At 44.2% G+C, this 27,227-nt stretch overlaps 1 protein-coding gene across 2 annotated transcripts; it reads right to left on the reverse strand.

Annotated features, from left to right (window-relative positions):
- Positions 1–228: 228 nt before the first annotated feature.
- LOC147612171 (ureide permease 2-like) lies at positions 229–24,242 on the reverse strand. Of its 2 annotated transcripts, none has more exons than XM_086784050.1 (7): positions 23,670–24,242; positions 4,710–4,848; positions 1,545–1,719; positions 1,391–1,449; positions 1,221–1,312; positions 727–1,101; positions 229–579 (listed from the first exon to the last, which is right to left on the reverse strand). In XM_086784050.1, the coding sequence occupies exons 1-7, from the start codon at positions 23,904–23,906 to the stop codon at positions 424–426; spliced, it is 1,233 nt and encodes a 410-aa protein (XP_086640176.1). In that variant the 5' UTR covers positions 23,907–24,242; the 3' UTR covers positions 229–423. The 2 variants fall into 2 exon arrangements, with proteins under 2 accessions (XP_086640176.1, XP_086640177.1); XM_086784051.1 differs by having other exon boundaries at positions 1,391–1,437; positions 23,670–24,241.
- Between the last annotated feature and the right edge of the window lie 2,985 nt (positions 24,243–27,227).

Consider the following 27,227-nt stretch of genomic DNA (forward strand, 5'->3'; position numbering starts at 1 on the left):
TAATAGAGAGGGCATCTGCATGGAGTGCAAAGGGAGCATCTGCATAAGCTATACAACATCAGATGTGATACACTGTTTGCCATGTCCCATATATGGTATGTCATTTGTCATGTATTATGTGTCATATGTGATCAGATTAGGCGGTAAGCAGTGGTTGAAAACCTATCTTGACACCTAAATGATTTTAATTAACATACCAAAAGATGGAGACAGGATGACACATTTACAAGCATGCATAAGTAAATTAAAAAAATATGCATTGTAATGTGACACATCCAATTTTTTTAATTTGACCAGCGGTACAGAATGGGATTTTGACACATTGGAAATTAATGTTAATGGGATAAAATGCACATTGTGCTGGTTGCACTAATGTCTTTTTTATCTTTTGCATGAAATCAATGGCTCCAAGCTGCAAAAGCATTATGTCTTTCTGTGCCCAGATGATCCCATCAGAACACCCACAGCTACAACAAACATGAAGAGCATGCTTGCTAACAAGATATATGTTTTCCGAGAAGAACGGTGATACTCTCCAAACAGCAGAATTGCCCAGAAAGTGCTCACCAATGGCAAAGCCTGCAAGAGATGTAACCAACAGCAGGGTTAAGCATGCAAATATTTGCAGCAGCCCATCTCCATAACATAAAATCTTTAATGATTGTGAGCTTGTTTAGTATCATAAGTGGCAATTTCACATCTTGCACTTCTGTGACAAGTACCAACCTGAACAGCATCTGCAGCTGCATAACCAGCTTCCTGGCCGCCCATGAATTGGAAACCATTCCCAAAGCCACAGAGCAATCCTGCCAGTAAGGCCCAATGGCGGCCATTGCAATCTGAAATGTAGGCTCTAAGGGAAGATTTTGGCAACCCACATATGGGATAGTATAGGAAGATAAGGTTCAGTACAATACCAAGGAAAACACATGAGACTGAGAAATAAAAGAAGGCTGTGTACACAACCAAGTGTGGCACACCATGTTTAAGTGTATGCCATTGGTCATTAGTGGCCAGGTTAAAGGCTGGGGAGAATAGAGAGAAGCAGAGTCCTGAGAAGATCACGATACTCAATCCAAAGAAGATACTCCGGCCTCGAACCTGGTGTGGTGCCCAACAAGGAGCATCTTGATTAGTTTCTTCTAACTTGAGAAAGTTGTTTTTTTTTTTTTTTGTGGGGGGGGGGGGGGGGGGGGGGGGGGAAACTACTCTGCCTATACCTTGATAGCTCTTGTTTTCTCTAGCTGATGCAAGTACTCCACAGTACCAGCTTTATATCTCACATCATCTTCTGAGTTCACCAATTTTGCACCTGCTTGTTTCATATACAAAACTTGTCATATACCAACCTTTTCACATATTTTTCTAATAGAAAAATGGGTCACATTACCTTCCATATGAGAAGGTACCTTGTGGGTCCCCATCCCTAAAACAGACCTGTCATGAGGCCTGCTCACCATCAGTAATTGTCATACTCTGTATAGCACCATATCATAAAACTTAAAATAAAAGACTTGCATTTCCAGGTACAAGAGAAGGTTTACTTTTCAGCTTTTTGATCCGTGATAGAATTGGAATCAAACTTTGCATCATTGTCATCTGCATTTGAGGCATGAACAGCTGCTCCTAGGCAGACTGCAATCAGAAAGCAGCCGACTCCAGGAAATAGAATGTCTGCTCGATTTATTCTGTCATCTAGAAAGTAGTTCATTGTTGTACCTAGTTGCAAGACAAGGAGCATTTAGCGATAATACCTAAATGGAACCCAAGAAATCTATAATACACTAGCCTTGGAAGTAGGGCTCCTCCCAATAGCAAGGACGTAGCAGGATGCTAATTCCTCGAAGGGCTTGCTAGTATGGCTTTAAAAAAGATGTGAAATATTTTTTACAGGGGACAAACTAGTTGCCGTTCGGATGGCTCTTCTTTTATTCCATAGGAAGGCTTTGATAGGTTTTAGCAGTCTAAGCCAATGACATTTCTTAAGGTCCAGAAAAGGGCAGAAAAAATGAATGTAGGCAAGCAAAATAGAATTAATGACAGTGATTCTAGACTGGAAAGGAAGGGGGACATTGTTCCAGTTACTGATCTTCCCACTGATTCTTTGAAGAATCCACTCCAAAAGTTGTTTTCTGAGAGCAGCCAGCCATGAAGGGACCCCCCCTTCATTTTATTACTGTCATGGACAGGGTTGTATTATGCTTCTTGGTGGATTTTCTTTTAACTAATAGAAGAATCTTCTCTTTGGGAAAAAAGAAGAAGTTCATAAGATAATCCTACTCCCATGGGACATCCTAGATGTCTGAAGATGTTCCCTTTTACCTTGTCCTCCTTGTCTTTCTTGTGAGCCTTCACCTTTCTTCTTTATCCTCTCTACAATCCATCCTCTCTAAACTTTGCATTTACATTTATCATTGGCAATCTAGAACCATGAAAGAGAGAGAGAAAGAAAGAAAGTTGTATTAACGTCTACAAAAGGCCAAAATGACTTATGAGACCAAAAGGTTACATCATGTCCATGAAATACATCATCATGGGTATCAAAAATAAAAATCAAAGAAAGTAACAAGAGCTGAAATGTCAAAGCTGATCCCAAAACAAAAAGTGTCCAGCTCTCATATCACCCTAAAATATCCCGCATAGGATGCTGCAACATGGCACCCAATGTAGTAAAGATAGGCCGGCGGGAGAAAGTCCTGCGGTGGTGGGAGATAATGGCTCTGATCCTCCTGTAGTGGGCGGAGACCACAGGGTTGGGGGCGCCGCGCTTTGCATAGTTCAATGGCTCTGTCTAGTGTCACTCCTTTTGGCCAAGCTCCTGCATCAGCCCAAAGGTCGGGCGTTGCTCTAGTCTGGAAGAGAGAGAGAGAGAGCAAGAGAGAGAGAGAAGAAGAAGAAGAAGAAGAAGAAAAAGTTTTATTGAAGTCTACAAAAGACCAAAAGGGTCTATGAGACCAGAAGTGTTACCATATGCCCATGAAGTGACTCAATCATGGAAAATCATTAGAATAAAGCCAACTAGAGTTGAAAGAAAAAACAGCCACGTAAAAGCCAATGGTACAATGATAAAATATGATGGGGTCAAAGCGGGTCCTTGGCATCGTGAGAGAGAGAGAGAGAGAGAAGCTAATGCCTTCAAAAGTCCCAGAGGGTCTATGAGACCAAAAAGGTAGTACAATGTATCCATAATGAATATTGAACCATAGAAAAGAAAAAACTGTGCGAAACTAGCTACATAAGCAAAAGTATCCATGTGATGCTACATGCTACGCGAGAGAGAGAGAGAGAGAGAGAGAGAGAGAGAGAGAGAGAGAGTCTACAAAAGACCCCAATGTCCTATGAGACCATGAATAGTCAATGATACCATGGGTATACAGGGCCATGGAAAAAAATTAAAAAAGAACATGAAAACTGAAAAATGAAACATGACTCTATGAGCCTTTTGATGGCAGATGGAGGTATAGGCATGTCATGTTGTCGGAGAATCGTATGGATCTATTTCTCTGTGGTGGAGATCCTCGGCGCTCTAGGTCAGGGGTACTTGGCACGTAAGATGGAGCAGGCCTGCTCACTCAAGACTCTTCTAGGACGCGAATATGGCCCCAGTTGTTAACCACTTCACCAGTTAACATGATTTTGTCGCCCGTTCGTCCTACCGCAAGGCGCTTTGCCATCTCACCCACATGTAATGGAATGCCTATTCTTTGTAAGACGGCGCTGGACTTTATGAAGTGGCATTACCCTGAGCACTCTTGTCTTGAACACTAGTGGACAGCTGGTATGAGCTCATGTCAATGCAACAGTGTTGGTGTGGGTGGCTGATGTGGATATTCGTGCCGTGAAGAAATCAGCGATGGACCTCTGGGCAATGTCTTTTACGGGCTGGGCTTGTCTCTCAGCATGTCCTCTCAATACTCCGTCCCTATGTCAGTTGAGCTCTATCACATAAATCTCTGGTCCTTGTACGGTATTACCCATGATGACGGGGACTCAACTCCTCCCAAAAGAGGTAATGAAAGAGGAGATATCTTTGCATATCCACTCCTTTGGTGGGATGGTCTCAGCTCTCCCAGTCTCTACTCAGAGGTGGTGGGAGGATACTCTGAGCTGATCAATCGCGATGCACATAGCATGACACGTGGATCTGCATGTACCTAGGACCTCAAAGGATATATCCCCAGTGTGTCTCCTTCACATATTGCTCTGTTAAATAAGCTTGCACGAATGGGGGCTAAAATATGGTGTCCATGTGCAGCTTGTAAATCCTTAAGATCTCTTGCCCTCCCATTATGCAGCTTCTTTAGGGCCTTGGTGACATTCAGAGTGTTAAGATGTGGGTCTAGGAATGTGTGCCGTCTGTGGTACGGGCTGGCCGTAGAGTGTGTGCTGTGAGGGAAGCTGGCACGGGCTGAGTCATGGATCATAGAGGAGAGTTGGGCTGTGATGTCATAGAAAGGTAGTGACAGATCTAGGAAGGGGATTGAGAGAGAGAAAGAAAAGAAAGAAAACCATACATTTTACAAAAGACTGCATGGGTCTATGAGTCCAAGGTGATGTCACGGGTCATGCATAATGGCATGTGTGTGTGTGTGTGTGTGAGAGAGAGAGAGAGAAGAGAGAGAATTTGTATGTACAGATATGAAAATTTGGCCAACTTCAACATGCACATCACTCTTCTTTATCAAAAGAAATATTGAAAGAACACTTACCGACTACTACTGTAATACTTGATGAAACCACCTCGGTTACTGAAAGGCCCACAAACGCCCATGCATATTGAGTAGACAAGTTCCCCAAGCTTAAAACCACTCCACCAACCATGGCGAATGCAACTGAAGGTCCATTATCCTTATAAACATGAACCAAAAAAATATTTACTCATTTTCTGAACTAAACTTGGAAGTGAAGCACTCTCTCTCTCTCTCTCTCTCTCTCTCTCTCTCTCTTTCTCTCTCTCTCCATTGTCTCTTTAGAGAGGGGTTTGGACCCTTATCTAGGACCATGGATTACCCAGATCAGCGGTGCTTGGGCCTCTTCCTACTAGAGCTTCACCGCCACAGAGACTCACTGATTAGGGAGTCGAGATCCCATGGCAGACACCCACCCCGGCCCCAGGCGAACATCACTCGGTTCTTCCGACCACGAGAGGATGCCCCACCAGCTATGGATGGCATACCCATAGCCTGTGGACGAGAGAAGGTAGGATTTGTACTCAGCCTCTATGGAAGAATCAGAAATACTCCTTTGCTTTTGAGACTTCCAAGAAACCAATCCAAAACCAAGCATGAAGCAATATCCAAATGTAGACCTCCAAGTATCAATGTAGCCTGCCCAATCAGAATCTGTGAAGCCAACCAAATCAGCACCACTGGAATAGGCATAGTCACATGAAAACGCGTTTCTGGAGTGAGAAACCCCGAAACGCAAGAAACGTTTCGAAACATTTCAAAAACTCGTAATTTTTTTTGGTTTCTCAAAAAAAAAAAGTTTCTCAAAATATTAAAAGTTCGTATTGTTTGGAACTTACGCAATGCAAAATTATATAGAAAAAAAACCGAAACCTTGGCGTTTCTTAGCCGAAGACTAAAACGTTTTGCCCCGAAACCCCAAAAACCCCGAAACGTCAAAAACGCAGAAACGTTTCGGGGTTTTTGACGTTTTAAAAAAAAAAAAGTTTCTCAAAATGTTAAAAGTTCATATTGTTTAGAATAGGTGATGCCATAATCTGAAGTACCTCAAAGATAATGAAGAACTCTCAAAGCTTCCTGCATGACACTTGACTTTGAAAATCCATTTCACATCAATAACACGACGATGTAAAGGTCATGGCACCAAAGACCGAGTGTTGTTCCTCTCAATAGAGGCCATCTTTGCTTCCATGGCTTGCTGCCACTGCGGCTGTAAGAGCCTCCTCTCGACTCTCAGGCTCGTCGATCTCCTAGAGAGAACTCATGAGAGCATAATTCATTGTGTGATGAGATGTGGAAGCTCGAGATGAACGACGAGGTCCAGGGGTGGTGGTAGAGATATGGTTATGGAGCTCTGCATCAGTGAGACCAGAATCTCTAAAGAGTTGCTGAACCCACCGAGGTGGGCCAGCCTTCCTCTCAAAGTGTGAAGAAGAAGATCCAGCTGCAATAGAGGACTCATCCGATGCTGCTGGAAGTGGTGATGAAGTAAGCACTGGTGAGGGTAATCCCGGAGTCAAAGCAGGACTCATAGAGGGACTAGGAGCTGCAGAAGCTGGTGCAACAAGAACGGGTGGTTGTAAAGTAGCAGCTGGCAAAATGGGGTTGCGGCAGGGGGAGGAGGAGGAGGAGGAGGAGTTGGAAGAGGTATAAGATCACTAGCATCTGCTGGGAATGGATCATCCAGAAAATCGGTAGATGCATCAAGTGGAGAGGAATCAATGCCAAACACGCTCTCATCAAACCGAGCATCACGAAAAATGATGATGTCATCAACCTCCGGATCCCAAAAGCAGTACCCTTTGGGTCTCAAACTGTAGCTTGTGAAGATCATCCTCTTTGACTTAGGTGTGAGTGTGGTCCTTTTTTTTTAATCTGGGACATGCACATAAGCAACGCAACCGAAAACACGAAGATGCGAAATAGAAGGCTTGTGTCCTATAAAAGCCTCCTCCGGAGTCATCCCCTCGACCGCTTTTGTGAGAGAGAGGTTAATGAGGTAAACTGAGGTAGCCACAGCTTCACCCCAGAAAAGAGGAGGGAGACCTGCATGATGCAACAAAGCACAAGCCATCTCTTTGACGGTCCGGTTCTTCCGTTCCACAACTCCATTCTGCTGAGGAGTGTAAGGAATTGTAGTCTGTCGGTGAATGCCCTTCGAAGCAAGGAAATCATCAAATGATACAAACTCGCCACCATTATCAATTCGGAGGAATGAAACTCTACTCCCAGACTGATTTTCCACCATTGCGATCCAAGTCCTAAGACTGGCAAAAGCATCTGACTTGCGGGCCAGAAAACATACCTAGACTTTGCAAGTGAAATTATCCACAAGAAGAAAATATCAAGCCCCTCCAAGAGACTCAACCTCCATAGGTCCTACAAGATCTGCATGTATAAGCTCCAGTGTTCAAGTTGCTCGATGAGTGGCCTTCTCTAGAAATGCATCTCAATGATGTTTGCCCATCATGTAGGATGAGCAGATGTGTGAGAGAGACCTAAGCTAAGGTAGTCCGCTAACAACCTACTTAGAATGGAACTTTTGTAAGGCAGCAATGGGTACATGACCGAAGCGAGAATGCCACAGAGAAGTATCAGCCTCAGAAACCAAAGCCATCAAGGGGGAGAAAAGCTAATGAATATGGAAATCACTATGAGGGATTTGGGAAGAAAAATTGGTGATCTTGTAGAGACCCCCATCATGGACTTCATTGGCAACAACCGAGAGAGTCTTCCTGTTGATTACTTTGATGACCTCAACATCAAAATACACACCAAGTCACTTCTGAGAAGCTTTGCATACTGAAAACAGATTTTTGGAAATTTGTGGTACATACAGAACATCATGTAAGGTGGCAATGAAACCCAAAGAACATCATCCACACCGGTGACAGGAAGCGAAGAGTTGTCGCCGTTACGAACTGAAGAAGAGCGAGTCTCGTAGTCCTCCAAGATATGGGCCTGATTGGTAGTGGGGGACCAAGGGTGGTATTTATACCACCCCCTAGTGCTGGTGGGCCAGCCATAAAACAACCGACAACAGCCCAAATGTCCACGACTGGAAAAACAGCCAATCGGCTAGCTCATAACCAATCGGCCATTATATGTTTACATATTGTTATTATATATATATGTATGTATGTATGTATGTATTCTATATATTTTATTATATATCTTTATATTTTTATTATTTATTTAATTTTTCTTCTCTCAACATACCCCTACACTCCTCTCTCTCTCTTCCCCTATTCCTCGCTATCTCTCCCCTTCCCCAATACGTGGCCTCCACTTCCTCTTGCCTCTCTCTCTCTCTCCCTCTCCTCTGCCCCAACATGTGGCTCCTCCCCTCCCCCATTACACCCCCTTCTCTATTTCCCCAACCCCAACACTTGGCCCTCTTCTAACCCGCCATGTGTCTCCAAAAAGTTACGCATAATAGATAGTATACATACATACATACATACATACATACATACATACATACATACATATATATATATATATATATATATATATATATATATATATATATATATATATATATATGATATTTATAAATGTAAATAAATACACACACACACATATATATATATATATAATTTTATGTAATTTATATTTATTTATATTTATTTAATTTATTAAATATTATATTTTACTGAAATCTTCTTTTATTCCCACAGACGTCGACATATGATCAGGGACATTCAGGCACGACACCAGAGGCAACTACAAGAGAGAGGACAGCCATGACCCATTGATCCGGCGGCCATCTTTGCATATCATTACAACCAGCGCTAACATGTATGACATATTACACCCCCCCTCACCACAAGATGGAGCTGACTAGGAGCATGCCTGCATTGAGCATCGTTGTATCACCTTGGTATATAGTTGTGCATTTACCCCAGTAGTGCTCCATCCTTATATATGTACATACATCCCGACCTCACAGTTTTTTTCCAGTTGTTGTATTGTGCACTAAGCACCATCTGATACTCAGAGATACCACATACATTGTACATGGTTTTGTCTCATAGGCTAGTTCTCTTTGGCCTGAGAGAGACGTTAATACAATCTTTCTTTCTTTCTTTCTTTCTCTGTCTCTCTCTCTCTCTGTGTCACACACACACACACACACACACATGCAAATATATATTATATATAATATTATGTTTTATTATATTTAGACACATATACCTATATATACATATATATGTGTATTTATAGATATAAATAAACTTATATACACACACATACACATATAATTTTAATTTAGATTAGATTAAAATTTAATGGATGGAGATGCGTGGTGAGATGTGCTTTGCATCTTACTTGTAATGTCTCTCTTTGTCACACACACATGCATATGCATCCCTACTATACATACATATATATGAGTATACATATATATGAGTATACATACATATATATGCGTATACATAAATATAACTAAATTTATACATGCACGTATACATAATTTTAATTAATTAAATTTTAACTCCGATTAAAGTAATTTTAATAGGTGGGGATGCGTGGTGGTGAGGTGTGCTCATTCTTAAATAAGTGCATCTTACATATATATATACCTAGATGAATCCAAGAACATGCCCAAATTCATCTTTAGGAATGTGCATGTTATATACTCTTGGTAGTCAACCCACAAGACTATATAACTATCAACTCCATTATGCATAGTATGGACTAGATACTACGACATCCCCACTAACGTCATCAGTGCCCAATAGTGGATGTAGAACTCTGTATCAAGATATGCTCTCACACCACGCACTCCACACACACACACATAAGAGCATATATTCACACAAAGCCCTTCGTACTGAGTTTCTGTCAAACCTCCGGAGATGCAGGGCAGAGACTCAGCCATAATGAAGCCTAGCACTAAGGGAAGTAGCAAATAGAAAGAATTAGTGCAGCAAATTAGTTGATAGGACAAATGTACCGCTAAAGATAGAAAGAATAAGCACAATAAGCATCTTACATATAGCAAACTGCTCGACACTGGATCCCTCAAAAGAAAGAGTCAATCTGCTCCAACTCTGTACCAAGAGTAGCCAAATGCTTTACAAAAGCATCCTTTGAAAAGGTCGGATCGCAAGATGTAAAGACTCTGTAGAAAAGATGGGGTCCATCTGCTCAAACTCCCTACCATGAGTTGCCCAATGTTGTACATAAGTACATGCCACTGAGGTGGGCATCGCAATATGAAAGGACTCCACATCCCCCTTTGAAAACTGATGTCGTCGGACTAGTACAAGCCCAACCTGATTCTGATCCAAATCCAAAAAACTCTGGAAGTACCACTGTGCCCCAGGCACAGTTAGCAACCACAAATCCAAAGCATTCCACTAGGTCCAAAAGTCCATCCTCCAAAACAACAAACCTGCACACCGCATCAAACTGGCAGGGGGAGGGGCATGCTCAGAAGCATCACAAAGAGAGGCAAAGATAGACTCCTCACAATGAGGAAGGGAAGCAGGAATATAAACTGCAGTGGTAACGAAGTCTGCAAGAGCATCACTAAGAGCAGAAGACTGTTCCAAAAGTAGAATCAGATCCCAAGAATCAGCAACAAATAAGTGATCCATGTGAAAGGATCACACCTCACAAGGAAAACACCCTCCTTGTTCTGCAAACACTGCAAAGAACACAGGCTCGGACAAAATAAACTCTGCTCAAGACCTTTGAAAAGATCACTGCTCTCCTCCAAAATCTGTAAACTCGTGTCACAGAAGAAAGTCTCCACAGATACAAAATAGCTCTCGAAATTGATCCTCAAGAGAAGTAGCTGGAGATGGGCCCCCTCTGAGTGTAGAAAACTTCTTTGGGAAGCAAAATGCAGCCAACACACTGCTGTCCAGCAAAAAAACAGCACTCCACCGTCAACAGAAGGCAAGGAACATGAAGAAATCGGGTAACTGTGTAGGCCAGGAACAAAACGCAGGTATAGATGCTCCAAAATCAGCAAAACGCTGACTGAAATCAGAAATTTAGTATCCTCCTCAAGTACCAAACTGCCTCCAAAGCCAGAATCCAAACAAGAAACCCCCTCTGCAAGTGATCTGTGTCCACTGGAGAAGAAAACGCAGCCAAACAAGGACTACAAACCTGAAAATTCAGGCCAACCAGTGTCCACACCTCCTATGAGGAAAAACGCTGAAGAGAAGGTACCTTTGGGTCTAGCAGATGAAGCCCAGGTGAAGGTAGAGCTACCAGCAAGATCAGTTCAGAAAAACGCAACAACCATGGCTACAAATCTGAAAACGCAGAGGTATTCGGTGTTGAAAATAAGTGCACACTAGGTGTACTATTTCTCTAGTCTACATTTGTCTAGTTTCAGTTTTGTCTTGAGTCTTGAGTGTGTGCCATGTGGCACCTCTACATTTATCCCATAAGCACTCTCGCTCATGGTCTTGTACTTGGCCCTATTTATTCAGGGGTCACATCAATGGAAAGAATCTCTCAGTTTTGCTTCATTCCTCTTGCACTCTTCTCCATGTTCTAGCTTAGTGTGATACCATGCTAGATTTCTAACATGGTATCAGAGCCATGCTCTAGCAACTGCCCCCTCTAGATCTGGCCGCACCTCTACCTCTGCCCCGCCATTCTCTGCGCCATCTTCTCTTGCATCTGCCCCGCCATTTTCTGCTGGATCTGCCCGCTTCTCCCCTCAGCCTACCTCTCCAGCCGCTGCCCGTGCTGCCCCTATCCTCAGTCTGCTGCAGCCATAGCTGCGTTTTTTTCTGCCCGCCATACCAACCTGCCCCGTTTGCCTCTGCTCGGCCTGTTGATTCTGCTCCAGCTTGCAACTCCAGATCTGCGCCAACAACTGCCCATCTTCTCCTTCTTGCTGCTGCGGGGGTTCATCATGGTGCTGCCGCCTCTCTACTTGAGCTTACCGGCCTGTTCATGGAGCCACGACATCCAGCAAGCTCACCTAAAGCTGCCGTTTCATCTGCCGCTACGAAGCCCCCATCATCTTCTCCTCCGGCTTCCACTCCAACTTCCACGTCTCCATCTTCTACTCCAGCAACCTCTACAGCAGCAGCTCAAGGCACACTCCAACTAAGAAGTATTTTCAGTCTACTTTCTATCTCTTGAAAATTAAAAATCTCAGTTTTGAATTTTTTATTATTATCTCCTCTCGAAAATATCAAACTACAAAGATCTCTCTTCTTAGGGATGAGACACTGCCCTTGCCTCACATCCTCAACAAGTGGTAAGACCTTCCCTTCTCCCTCATTTACTTCTCTATCTTGTACGGGATTAGACACTGCCAAATATGGTAAGACCTTCCCATCTCTCTCATATTTGTCTATGCTTTCATGCTATCTACCACCATTGATCACCAATGATGTAGATCATGGGGTAATGTCATGTCTACATGGACTTATCTTTGTCCCTATCCAAAAGGCACCCCTGCATTACCCACTCTAGCAGGAGGATTGCCCTTGAGGAGGGATTATCTATCAAGGTCCATCTGTCTATCTACAATCAGTCAGTCTCTCTGTCTATGTGTCTATCTTGTGTGATCTTACAGTCACATGTATCTGACACTCTGTCTATCAGTCTATATGCCTCTGTTTTGTGGATTAGCTACCCACATTCTCTTGGCATTTTCTGTCTATGTCCCCATTTATCTTCTATCTGTCAGACTCTCTCATGTGTAACTGACAGTCTCTCTCTCTGTGGGACCACTCTACTGGCTGATTGTCTCTCTCTCTCTCTCTCTCTGTCTATGATCCACTCTTGTACCTACCCTTGTGGACCCATATGAGGATATCACTTGAGGAGGGGTGTCTCAGGATCTTTGTCTGTCATGTCTTATGTCTTGTCTCTCAGTCTATAGGTCTTTATGTCTGTCTTCTAGTCTTGTCTTTCTGTCTTCCTCCTAGTGTCCACTTAAGGAGGGTGTTGGAAATAAGTGCACACTAGGTGTACTATTTCTCTAGTCTACATTTGTCTAGTTTCAGTTTTGTCTTGAGTCTTGAGTGTGTGCCATGTGGCACCTCTACATTTATCCCATAAGCACTCTCGCTCATGGTCTTCTACTTGGCCCTATTTATTCAGGGGTCACATCAATGGAAAGAATCTCTCAGTTTTGCTTCATTCCTCTTGCACTCTTCTCCATGTTCTAGCTTAGTGTGATACCATGCTAGATTTCTAACATTCGGGGCAGTAGAAAAGGCAAACTTTGGAAACGCAGAAGAAATAGGTACACCCAAGCCTCAGATCAGCAAATTGGCATCAAAAAACCTGTAGGAGGAAAAACGCAGCATGTAGGCTGCTGCTGTCCTGCACAGAATAGGCGGCCAGCACTACGGGGGAGGTAGATGCTGCTGAATACTGAAGACTTGCTGCAAAACTGCTGTAGACAACACCTGTAGAAAAACGCAGCACTCTAGGTGCTGCTGCCCTGAAAACAGAGCAGAAAACAAGTGAATCTCAGGGATCAAAACCTGTAAAGGATGACCAATAGCTGCAATGGAGGAGACGCCTGGAAGAGGCAGGCGACCAGCAACAATTCTGAGAAAAAAAACACAGATCTGTCCATCTGCAGAAAAAAACACAGCCAAGAGGGAGAGGAGGGAGCATCCAACACTGTAGATCACCGGCGCTCTGATACCATGATAGAATGTGCGGCGGAAGAAGGGAAAGTGGAAACACAGGAGAGAGAGTGAGAGAGACAGAGAGATGGAGAGGAAACACAGGCGAGAACTTGCTCTCAATATCATCATCCAAAGGAATACATGTCCCGAGCAAGAGGGGAGAAAACCTCATATATGAGGGACTGCAGAAACAATGCTAAGCAAGCAGTGAAGAATGAGGTAGGCAAGCCAGCTATATATATGCCCATCTGAAGGCAGCCGACTAGGGAAAAAGGTCCTCCATGACTAGGGAAAAAAGACCAAGACTCCATAAAATGGGGAATAATATGGGAAAACATATGTGAGGGGTGAGCCCCTATAGCTAACATGGTCAGCCCTAGAGGCTAAAATAGGACACCAAACATGAAGCCAGCAACAAGGAGATGATGTCTAACATATTGGACACAAGGGCTCCCTCTTGAGTGGAGGAGGAAGAGGATGAAGAAATTGAGTGGATTGGTGATAGCGGCGCTTCGGCACATATGACCAAACATTCTCACATTATGGAGGATTACAAGCCAGTCTGACATCTGGTGGCAGACCAAACATACACAACAACTGACATCATTCCAGAGGGAGACTCACAGCGCGGACTGGCACTGTTTCATGTGCAGGACAGTGCACACCTGACCTTGGACTCATGTGCCGGACAATGCACACCTGACCTCGGACGACTGAGATGGATCCCTGGCTGACTCCCGGACTGGGCTCACATGGGACCAGTTCACTATCCCAGGTCCTGCACCTTCTGTACAAAAATGTCTACGTGGCATCCAAGTGCGGGATGCACGTGACACATATGTCCAATCGGGAGTAGGTCAACCATACCAAACAACCGACGAGAACCCGATACTATCCCTGATCAGTCCCTAGAGAAGCATCAAGTGAAGAAAGCTTTCACCAATATCCATAGGAGAAGATACTGGTTTGCACCCAGTCATCTGAAATCTGTCGAGAATCTCCCAAGTGTACTGCTGCTGAGAGAAGAAAATGCCCTTCGAGGTCTGCCAAATCTCAAAGCCAAGAAAATAATGCAAGAGGCCAAGATCCGTCATCTCAAACTTTGTCTCCAAAGCATCCATAACAGAACGGATCCGCACAGAATAAGAACCTGTAAAGATGAGGTCATCAACATAGACCACAATGATAACAATCAACCCCCTCTCAAGGAGGATATAAAGGTTCGAATCTACGTGAGAACGGCACAAGCCGAGCTTCTAAAAGAACTCATCAATCCGTTGGTACCAAGCCCGCGAAGCCTACTTTAGACCATATAAAGCCTTCTTCAGCTGGTACACATGATTCTGTTTGCCCGGAACAACAAATCCTGGCGGCTGATCAATATAAACCTCCTATGTAAGCTCTCCATTCAGGAAAGCCGACTTGACGTCCATCTGGAAAACAGGCCATCTATGATGTCCTGCAAGTGCAAGAACGGTGCGAATGATAGTCATCCGGGCCGTTGGAGCGAAGGTCTCATCGAAGTCGACACCAGGGCGCTAAGCATAACCCTTGGCAACCAACCTCGCCTTGTGCTTATCCAAGCTGCCATCAGCTCAGAACTTTGATTTGAAAATCCAATTCACACCAATCACCTTACGCTGCAGAGGCCGAGGCACCAAAATCCAAGTGCCATTCCGTCTCGTCGAACACCACATCACGGCTCACAACAACTTTACCGGCCTGAGGATCATAAAGACGATACACCTTGGACACAGTGCTGTATCCGAGAAAAGGCATGCGCCGAGACTTTGAGTCCAACTTGGAGTGGTGCTCCTTAGGCACATGAACATATGCCGTACACCCAAATATCCGGAAATGAACAACGGAGGGCTTCTCACCATGGAAAGCCTCATATGGAGTTTTATCGGGAAGAGCAACAGTAGGAGACCTGTTCTGAATGTAGACAACAGTGGAAGCCGCCTCAGCCCAGAAACGTCGAGGTAATGAAGAATGCTCAAGCATAGCACGGGCCATCTCCATAATGGTCCTATTCTTCCTCTCGGCAACTCCATTATGTGATGGAGTATATGATGTAGTAAGCTGTCTCCGAATGCCATGTGTCTTGCAAAATTGCTGAAAGTCCTGGGATGTCAACTCACCCCCTCCATCGGTCGTGAGAGCCTTGACTGAGTGACCGGTCTCTTTTTCCACCTCAGCTTTCCAATCACAGAAGTGCTGAAAAGTCTCATCCTGGGTCTTCAGAAAGAAAACCCAAGTATATCTGGTAAAATCATCCACCATCACGAGCATGTACAACGCCTTACTCAAAGACGCGGTACTCATAGGACCACATAAGTCTGCATGAATGGAGCAACTGATGTCGAAGATCTATGTGTCGCCTCCTTCGGAAAGGCGGCTCGGTGTTGCTTCCCCTGTAAACAAGAGGAACAAGCAGAAGACGAAGCCTTGATGGTCGGTAATCCCTCAACCAACCCATCCTTAGAAGCTCGCTGCGGAAGCTGATAGCTCAAATGGCCAAACCGAGCATGCCAAAGAGCAGAAGAAGCACCAGAAGAAAGCAGAGCAATCAATTTGTAGAGACCACTGAAACCGGCCTCTGGTAGAAACCAAAGTGTGGTAGACTAGCAGTCACCCTTCCACTTGTAGTCCAGATATAAAAACAAATTTAATTGGAGCTAGAGTGCCCCAAATCTGAAAGGAGAACGACACCTGTTGGCCCCAAAGCTTGGCGTCCCTTTCAGTATTTCTTTATTCAAATTCAAAAAGATGTAAAGCTGAGTACAACAAAACCAGCCAGGGGATTACACCTGTATGTCCAATCTGGCAGCCCACAATACCTCTTAGCACAGAGGATTCACACACAGATCTGTGTCCCAACAAAAGCAACACTCTGTGTTTCCCTCTGATCAGCCAAGACCATTCAGCAGGGCAACCTTGAGCACACATCTGGCATATCCCATGTACATGGTTCCACAACTCAACACAAACATACATCCACTGTCCAATCTCTGTTTCCACCCTTTCAATCTGCCATACCCCTCCTCTCACAAGGGGCCAGATAGCACAACTCTGCAGCAGACATAAGCCAATGGAAAGAAAGAAAGATGAACTAGTTCAGAGCTTACCAGATCAGCACGTGGTTCTGCACTCGCGAGGCAGTTCGTACCAGTCTGTACCTGACGACTGTCTGTACTCTTTCCCCTCCAACCACCTGACTGTTGCACCAAATAAACTCTGATAAAATCCCACGTGCAGCTGGAGATACTACCTGCCTGTACTTGTCCGTACAAGTCAGTAGAGTCTGACTGTACCTGTCCGTACAGAACTGTACGGAGTGTACTTGCTGACTGGGCTCTGTTCGCCTGCGCCGCCTGAACCTGAAGATGTCCAGCTGACTGTTTTTGCTGTCGTATAGCAGCGCCTGTACTGACTGTACGGAACTGCAGACAACAGCTTTGTCCGTGTTTACCTGCAAACGCCGCCTGAGCCAATAGCCAATAGTACTGCAGCCGCCTGAACCAGCGCCGCCTGTACCTTCAGCAACTGTGCACTGTACCTGCTGCCCGTACAGAGCTGTACGGCTTGTTTGATAGGGCAGTTTTGCATGCAGCCAAACACCAGCAGCAAGCATATGCAGTCGACCAGCCTTCTCCTCTTCTCCACACTTGTTTCTTGCACGAATCCCCAAAAGCAAGAGAGAGAGAGATGAGAGAGGCGTGTAACTCCAAAAGTGGAGTGGCCTCTCTCCAAAATTATCCTAGGGCCCAAACATTAAAGTTTCCTAAGGCCACTTAGGCCTAGGGGCCACCCATGGTTCAAACATTAATAAATATTAATGTTTTGGTCCCCCTTCACATCTGTAGATGTCCACACATCATTCTCTTTGTCCGGGCACCCCAAATGTGAATCATTTAACATTTATTTTGCTCTGCACCCACCATGCCCACACTTGTGCTGTTCCATTTTCACAGGGTCATGACAACCACTATCTTGGACTCCCTGAGCCAAGATGCTACTAGTCGCCTTATCACGAATGGTAATCTCATAACGAGAAAAGATCACCTCTGCACCCTGAGCTATAAGAGCACTCACTGACAAAAGGTTAAAAGCCAAATCTGGAATATACAGAACGTCAGAGAAGTACCTCTTGTCCTCGTCAGAACGAAAGATGGGGATAGTGCCATGTCCATGCACTGGCACAGAAGAAGAATCACCCAGAGTGATCTCGCCTGATCTAGTAGTGAAGTCCTTGAACCAATCTCGATGGGGTTTCATATGAGCAGTAGCACCGCTATCAACAATCCGAGACCGTGACTGAGAAGTCACAAGAGCAAGTATACGCCGAGTACCTACTAAGAGAAGAATGCCATCATCCTTCTTGGGTTGAGACACCGCCGTTGAGGAAGAGTTCTTTGCTGCTTCATCACGCTTCTTCTTGTAACATTGTGGTGACTTGTGACCCTTCTTGCCACAATAATGACATTCAATGTCCTTATTCTTTGAAGATTTGTTGTCTTTATCCTTGTTGGAATCCTTGGAGTTCTTGTCAGAACCCCCTTTTCCTTTCTTTTGTTGAGTCTTCCCTTTATCTCGTGTTGCCAAAGCTCCATCAGGGCCACCAGAGGTGCCAATCCGCTCCTCAAAGCGAGACTCAATCTGCATAACGGAGGGGAGAACTTCCTCCCAAGTAACTGGAACAGGACGAGGAGAAGAAACTAGAGACTTAAAGTATGCATCAAACCTCTCTGGAAGTTTGGAGAGCACATATCCTCCCTTGCCACAAACAGCAAGCTCGTCCCGGAGATCTTTCATCTTCGAGATGAAAGCAGATAAAGATGGAAAGGCAGAAACTGATAAGTTCATAAGTTGCTTTTCCAATGCCAAAATCCGACCCGGAGACTTAATCTCATAGAGATCTGCAAAAGCCTTCCAAACTTCATGTGCAGCATCTGCTGTACGCACATGAGAGTGAACAGCATCTTGATAGTTCAACATCAGAAAGGAGAAAATGCGTCGATCATTCGACTGCCAAATATCAATCTGTGCCTGAGTCGCACCACCGGAAGCAAGGGTGGGAGGGGTGGCATTGGCTGGTGTAACAAGCCAATCCCAGAGACCCATGCCACGCAAGGCCGATTTCACCTTCACCTTCCATAGGGTGTAGTTGGAACCATCCAACTTGGCAGACTCAGCAAACATATGAAGAGAAGTCAGTGCAGCCATCACAAAAGCTTGGGCTCAATCTCAAAAAATGCACAAACTCTGAAGAAGAAGTGTCCTCCACAGGTACCAAGAGTGCCACCAAAGCTTGCAACACCACAAGCCCCCTCTGCAAAGGGGAAAGGGCCACTGGAGAGGAAAACGCAGCACAGAAGGCTGCTGTCTTGTAGAAAACAGGCCGCCTATGTCCAGTCTCCAAGTGGGAAAAAACGCTAATCAGAAAACGCCAGATGGTTGCAGTTGGAGAAGCCAAAACTGGAGGAGAAGTGACCAGACGTTGCTGTCCAGAAAACGCAGCAGCAAGGGCTGTGGATCTGGGGGAAAAACGCAGAGGAGGAGGTGCTGAAAACAAGGCTGAATCTGGGGCAGCAAAGAGGTTGCTAAACCGGGAGCGATGATACCATGAAAGAGTGCACAGAGCGGAAGCAAAGTGGCACTAGAATGTGCTGAACAGAGAGTGCAAGAGAGAGAGAGATATGGAGAGAACTATGCTGAATATACTGAAGCAAAACAGTCCCAAGCAAGAGACACAGATAGTCTCGTAAGTGAGGGAGCAAAATATGTACAAGAGTGAATAAGAAAAGAGAGGCCAGCACCCACTATTTATAGTAAGGGAATGCTGGCCGACTGGAGCTGCAAAACAGGCCGACTGGAGCTATTGGACATGGCCGACTGGTAAATGCCAAAAAGGCTGGGAAAAATCCCAGAAAAATAGTAGAAAAAGGGGTTGCCAGCCCACAAGCAAGGGCCATGCAAAAGGGACCAAATGGGCACCATAAAAGAGTAGAATCTGGGGATGAATATGCTAACAGTAATCATCTAAATCTTTTCCATTGAAATTGAATAAAGAAATACCGAAAGGGGCGCCAAGCTTTGGGGCCAACAGGTGTCGTTCTCTTTCTTGTTTTGGAGCACTCTAGCTCCTGTTTATTTGTTTATTAACTGGACTACAATTGGATTGGGTGACTGCTAGTCTACCGCACTTTGGTTTCTACCAGAGGTCGGTTTCAGAGACTCACAGTGCGGACTGGCACTGTTTCATGTGCAGGACAATGCACACCTAACCTTGGACGACTGGAATGGAACCCGGTTAAACGAGTCTTTTCTGGTGAAAGCATTTATGTGCATAGAAACATGAAAGGAAGATGGTGGGGGAGTCCAGGATGGCTGGTGCCCATATCCAGAGTGTAAGGTTTGAGGAGAAAAACCAGAAAATCCTCCAAGACCAAGCATAGGTGTAAGACCTGTCGAGGGTACGGAATATAAGTTTGGGCACTCAGCATAGGTGGAATACCTAGTTGAGACACGAGTCCTTGAGAGGGCACATAATTAGGAAAAACATTAGTGCCATGGATGGGTTGGTAAACCACATGATACCCCGGAAGTGGCACCGCAGTGCCAGAGGGCATAGTGCTGAGAGAGACCTAGGATACTCAGGACCCAAAGGAGGTGCAGGCGGTTATGACTGCACGCCAACACTAGTAGAAAAAACCATGGGTTGGGTGGGAGGGGTTTCTGCTTGAAGTTGAGCAGTATTCCATAACACATTTGGAGCAGGGACACAAAGTGAACCAGAGGAGAAAACAGTGTTACCTTCTTGAACACCAAAAGTATGAGAGTGAATTGTACTCCTAGACCCTCCTCTGTTTGGGTTCACAAAATGCCAAGGATCGAGGGTAGTTGATGGTACTGTTTGTTGAACCTGTGCTACAGAAGAAGATACCCAAGTAGAATTAGGAACATATGTACTAAAGGGCACATACAACCTGACGCGGTCACCGGCAGGGTTGATGATGATGGATCTCCGAATGACCGAGGAGGTACGTGTCCTTCTTGAGAAAAAAGCCCCATACCGAAGTCCAATTTGTCGGCTAGAATGAGAAGCAAGGCTCTCCAGATACTGGCACATTGGCTATGGGCATGTATCCTCCTCTGGAAGTAATGGCTGATGATGAGCTCGGAGAGGAAAAACCATATGCCAAGGGTGTAGAGGGTGAGTAGGTAAAAATAGGCTGGTCGTCTCCCAATGAAAGACCTCGAACAGGGCTCTCCAGTGAATGAGGAGTCCCATCCTCCGTGTGATCTAAATCTGAATAAGGAGAATCAGTATCTGGTAAGAAAGGTTGATCCTCCGGAATCGTGGGTAGACGATCCATGCTGTGTGCTCTCAAGGTCTTCAATCCTTTCGCTCACGATAGAGGGCAAAAGAGACCAAAGGACCAAATATACGAGAGATCAGAGCAAATCACACAGCATGCAATGGGGACATATATATAAATGATAAAATCTAGTACAGTAGCTCTATGTGAGACTCCGAACAGAGACTCCGAACAAGCAGAGAAGGCTACTGTCCCAAAAACGCAAATACCAGTCCCGAAGTAAGCCTGATGTAAGTGCCAATATATGCCTGATGTAAGGCTGATGTGAGCTGAGATGTAAGCGCTGATGTCCTAATGTAAGGCAGATGATAAACGCTGATGTAAGCACAGATGTAAGCGCTGATCACTGCTGAAGTGAAACGCAGATGTATGCTACCAATCCAGCAGCAGCAGAATGCAGGTTCCACCTGTCGTAGGCGGCCTGTACCAACAACAGCAACCGGAGAGGAAAACGCTGATGATCAGCCCTGATGTAGGCAACCAATCCAGCAACAGCAGAATGCAGGTTTCACCTGTCGTAGGCGGCCTGTACCAACAGCAGCAACCGGAGAAGAAAACACTGATGATCAGCCCTGATGTAGGCGACCAGCAGAGGAGGTACTCGTCTCGTTGGTTCCACTGAATGAAGATGCACTTCCTATAAATAGGAAGGGAGGGTGCTGGTTGGCCAACAGAAAAAAGGTAAAGTAAAAATAATAAAAATAACCCTTTTTGGGTTGGGTAAAATACCCTTTTGGGTATATTTTCACATAGAGAAGCCCATCTTTTACCCTCCTGCAGCGCCTGGTGCAAACTTAGTAGGGTCACCACTGGCTAACTAAGGGCATGACATGAAAACCCTCACAGAGTCCTAGCAACAACTTTGGCCATTCAGCCTATCACGCTTGGCACAGGATTCTACAACTGTTCTCACAAGACCACCAATAGAACTCGCATAAAGAGTAGTAGCCTGGGCAATGGAGTTGAACCTCCCTCTTCACTACGGGGAAAATGTCTCCGGGTTGGCACTCCCCATGGACTTGCATCAAATCAGATTCATGAAGTTACTGTCAAAGTCACACAACAGTAGCACGCACACCACCCTAGGGCACTGAGCAACGTCAATGGCTGGGCTCCCATCTCCTAGCCGTTGCTACCCCCAAAAACCCAACCGGAGGAGATATCCATGACAAAGTGCCACCACACCCTATATATGGCTCTTCGACTTCCCATGCTCTTGCATATGGGATAATCCACCACAACTTCTAGTCATGCGATAACCCGAGAGTAGCTACAAGAATTGCCACCTCCAACACCCTCTTTCAATTCAAGCACCTCGATCAAACAAAGGTTAGGACTGCCCAGGACCACGCAAACCGAGCTCTGATACCATGTTAAAGTCACGCAACAACACGCACACCACCCTAGGGCACGGAGCAATGTCGGTGGCTGGGCTCCCATCTCCTAGCCGTTGCTCCCCCCCAGAAACCCAACCGGAGGAGATATCTATGACAAAGTGCCACCACACCCTATATATGGCTCTTCCACTTCCCATGCTCTTGCATATGGGATAATCCACCACAACTTCTAGTCATGCGGTAACCCGAGAGTAGCTATGAGAATTGCCACCTCCATCAGTTGCAACAAATACCCTTGACTCCCTAGGACTCAAACCATTCCCCTCCCCCACCCTCACCCCCGCCCACCCCCCCCTCCTCCCCACCCACCTCAAGAAATGGTCGTTATTAGTTTTATCTGATGTATTCATTTATTGTATCCATCCACCAAATAGAAAGATGTCTTTCTTACTTCAAAGGAAACCAATAGCTTGGGGCGGTACACACGTGCGGGAGAAAACTTCATGTCCGTCATGGCCATCGGGATGGTGTTTCTCAGGTAACAGGTGAACGATGACCTCCGCCTATTGCCATCCACGGATTCCAGCTGCTGAGGTGTCACACCATGATCGCACTTCACAGAAATTAGTATTCCAGCTGGTGAGGTGTCGCATATTCCACATAACTTCGTGTTCTAGTTGCTGAGGTGTCACATTGCCAGGCCACAACGGCCCAAAATGGCCGTCAATCAACCATTTCCCAACAGCCGGCTGCCTCTGGTCACCACCCATTGGAAAATGGCCTCCCGGCGGCCATTCCGTACTCCGTAAAAGTTGTGTCTATCATTGTGCCTCTGAGAACCACGGAAGTGCTTGTATTAATCAACAATGATCATCCTCTGGAGTCCACAAAGGTTTACCATGATTTGACCAATTTCTTCATGTGGTAGGCCTTTCAAGTTTCAACACCACCCAAGCACCAATAGATGCGGCAGGACCACTGTCCCACTTGGACCACTACATGTACCCATGAGCTCTCAAAAGGACAGCCAATCCCGCCATTTTGGAGTCTCTCCACATGATGGGCTGTCTGTCTAATTCATGAGAGAGACTGTCAAGACCAGTTCTGAGCTCTGACAATGGAGGCTAGAAAACGAGGTGAGCCATGCTGATGTCTGCCTCTACGAAGATCATCTCAAGCAAGCTCCCAACCCCCATGCTTTCCAAGCATGCAGCATCACATAAGCTGATGTATGAGAAAATTATTCCTTGGTTAGGAAAATTTCTATACACAGAACGTTTTGCCAACGAGTGCACTGCTTTGTTAATTGAAATCCCATGACCACCCCAATGCTTCGGGACTATGATACTCTTTGAGCAATTCATGCCCTCAGAGTATTGAGAGCCATTCAAAGCTGCACTATACATGAACACAAAAAGCAATAGCAAGGTGTTATATACTAAGCTATGGAAAGGATAACATGGTCGCAACCATTCAAGATATGCTATACCCAATCTAGTCTGACTCGGCCTTTGCATGAGAGATTAGCAACATTGGTTAGAGATCTAAAAAACATTTTGAGGGTAGATGTTCATTGGTAAGGATATGAACAAGGAATGTGATCGTATGCAAGCAAGGTGAGACCATGATTATTACCTGGCCCAGTTGAGTCAAGAAGTTGGGGGAGTCAGGGGTGCTGCTTCCAATCTGGCCGAGTGTGAAAGCAATGATGAGGGCAGCCAAGAAATTGGTGATGGAATAGTCGAGGTAGGTGTGCTGAGGCAGGCGGCCTCGCCGCTCCAGGAGAGTGAGCAGAGCAGGCCAGGTGCCCAGGAAGCACAGGGCAGCTATCATCAAGGCAATGGCACCTCCTTTGTCATGTACAAGATACATCTTGCAGCTCAAAGGCTTACTGCTGCGCCCTTACACACTTCTGGACTCAGGCACAAGAAGCAGCGTTAAGCAGGGCAAAAAAGCCAAGGCCATCAAGGTTTGCAAACTTGTATTTTGACAATTACTGTATATGGTCACGTTGGAAGCGAGAGAGATCGACAGGGTTCTCTCCTTGGGTCAAAAAGCGAGTGACACAGGGATCTCTCTCTCTCTCTCTCTCTCTCTCTCTCTCTCTCTCTCTGCGTGCGTGAGAGAGAGAGGGGGGAAGAGGGAGAGAGATGGAGAGGGAAGGGGGGTTTTTCTTCGTTTTGATGAGCTCAGCCCAAGACCTTGGCTCTTGGAAAGAAACAGAATCCTTGCTCACCTACACCTTTCCAACTTCAAAGCAGCCTCGAGGTCAACAACACGTGTCCTGGCTGCTCCCACATATCCGTCGCAAGCGTAGAAGAAGATGTTTTCTTTTCTGTTTCCTCCAAGAACGTCGGAGGGCAATGCTGTATGGGCGGTTCACCGTTTGACTCGGTTACTCAATTTTTTATTTTTTATTTTTTTTTCTACCAGTCGTCTTTAATGGGGCCTCTTTGTATGCATGTGCGTACGTAAGCATATGTGTGTAAGCATGTGTAGACATGTGTGTTTGTGTGTATACGTTTGTATGTATTTGTGTCTATGTGCGACTCTCTCACATAGACGCATATCTGTGTCTCTCACCTCTATGTCTCTATCATGTGCACAAACACAACTCTCTCTCACATACATGCACTCTTTCTCTTCTTACACCCGTCTCGCATACTCTCTCTCTCTCTCTCTCTCTCTCTCTCTCTCTCTCTCTCTCTCTCTCCACATGCGCGTGTGTGATTGTCTATGTGTATGTGTATGTATGTGTAAATGTGTTTATATATAATAGTATTATTATACATTTACTATATGTATATTGATTTATATATCATTATTATATTATATTTACTTTTTATTTTTTATTTTTTATTTTTATTATTAGTTACGTATATTTATATTATATTATTACGTATATTTATATGCTATATTGTATTATTTATATATTTTTATATTAAATTATTATATTTATAATATATTATTATATATTTGTTACATATATATATATATATATTTCTTATTTATACTTTGTATATAATATTATAATATATTAGTATAATTTAATATATTTATTTATTTAATATCCTTACTTATTATATGTTTACATTTTATTACTACTAGTATTGGACCTGCGCGTTGCTGCGGGTAGAGTTCTAGAAAAAATAAGCTCAGTTTCTCCAATTTAGGTCATGTTTTAAGTAAACACAATACATTATTTCAAGTGACTTCATATATACATATCTCAAAATAACATCCATGTCTCGTAGATTTATAGCGAAAACAAAAATATCATAGTAATGTAGCATACGAAGATGCAAAAAAGGACCAATATTACATATTCTCAAAATGCACCACAAAATACGTATTCTCAGTCAGTAATGTCAGAATCAACAAATTTTTCTCTTGTGAGAGAAGGATCATTCATTTGTCTCCTCACAATACGCTCTCTATTGTAAAGCGGTGATCCATCCCGCACATGCTCTACTATCGATGAATGCAAAGGACCTGCACAAACGACACAACGATAAGTCAAATCTCAAAAGGACCTACACATAATGACACATCGATAAATAAAATCTCAAAAAAATCTTATAATAGAAAAACATAATCAAAATTACCTCGTACAATAGAACATCGAGTGGATGGTACATGAGGAGCTCTAGTATAAAACCCATAACGAATACCAATGGTCATGATGGATGTAAGAAACAACCAGTCATCGGGTACTGAATACCCCTCAAATGATGCAAAGCATCTGCCCATCTCTCTCCAAAACAAATAGACACCCCACTCCTCATCTCAGGAACACCGATCCCGTACATCTCGACAACTCTTACCATAAACGTATCAATGTCATGCAATATCCTAAAATCAAAGCATAACAAATAGGTTATACAATTATTTATATATAGGTTCAAAAAATATTTACACAATGCCTAACAATTACACTTATACTTACCCATCCCTATAAGCATCAATCATAATCCCTGCTACATGACCTGCAATAATAGGAGCTGACCATAGCGGTGGCTCTGTACAGATAGACATCAGTATAGAATGTCATGTTTCATACTTTGTAATCAAGAAAAGTTATGCAAATATAGAGAATAACTCACCTACTATCCTCGACAAAGGCATGTCCAATGTAAAGGTAATCTTAGACATGTCATACATAAACAACAAAAATAGGTACTTTTACCATGGACAAATATGTATAAAAAAAGAAATCGCAACAAAATTAATCAAATTGCAGAACTTAAATAAGAAACATGACTTGTCACTCTGAAGTCATCAAGATCTCCTTATAAACAATATTATTTGTTGTAGGTGTATAACTTTGAAGATCATCAAATGAACACTCCACATTAGCGTTATCCTCAAGTAACAACTTCACAGCATGAGGAGGCCATGCTCGTGACAACGCGACACTGAGTAAACACTGGAGTCACCAAATACAACCCCAAGACATTTAGGGTTTGGCCTTGTGATTTGTTTATTGACATGCCAAATGCCAGCCGCACGGGAAACTGTTTCCGCCTCATGGTGAATGGTAGTTGGGCCTCGGTGCATCTAAAGGTAATCCGTGGAAGAAATACTCTTTCACCAACTTTAGTACCAGTGATGATTTCAGTCTCCAAGACTTTAGAGTGAAAGGCCTTACATATCATCCGTGTACCATTACAGAGTCCACGTCTTAGATCCAAGTTACGAAGCAAAATAACAGGAGCTTCTAACTATAAAACCAAGCAGTGTGGTGGATATCCGCCCCGAAGGTTGATTGTGTTCAAAAATTCTGTGGAATATAGGAATGAATTTTCATCATTTTCAAGAATTGAATCTGCACTAAAATACTGCTTAGGCTCACCAGGCATTGCATCCAAAGCTGTCTTATTCACAATATCCACTTGACTGTTTATCGGAGCAAGAATAGCACGCTCACTAAAGTATGAAGCATATGTCGTAGTGATAGCCAATTCAGAGTATACCCAATGTACTAAGTCTTTAAGAGTCGATCTTTGCAAGACCATATTACTTGGTAGTGTCACCATCGTATTATCATCGCTACAATCCACTCCATTCCCAATATTCATGACCCACTGTTTAAACTCATTACATCCATTAGTATTGCTTGATTGAATACGCATATTTCCAGTTAACTTTAGAACTTTGATAGAGTTCCATAATAAGAACGACACAATGCTGCAT

Source organism: Cibotium barometz, chromosome 46, assembly GCF_041138505.1.
Source record: "Cibotium barometz isolate CiBa-2024 chromosome 46, ASM4113850v1, whole genome shotgun sequence".
Classification (NCBI taxonomy): Eukaryota; Viridiplantae; Streptophyta; class Polypodiopsida; order Cyatheales; family Cibotiaceae; genus Cibotium; species Cibotium barometz.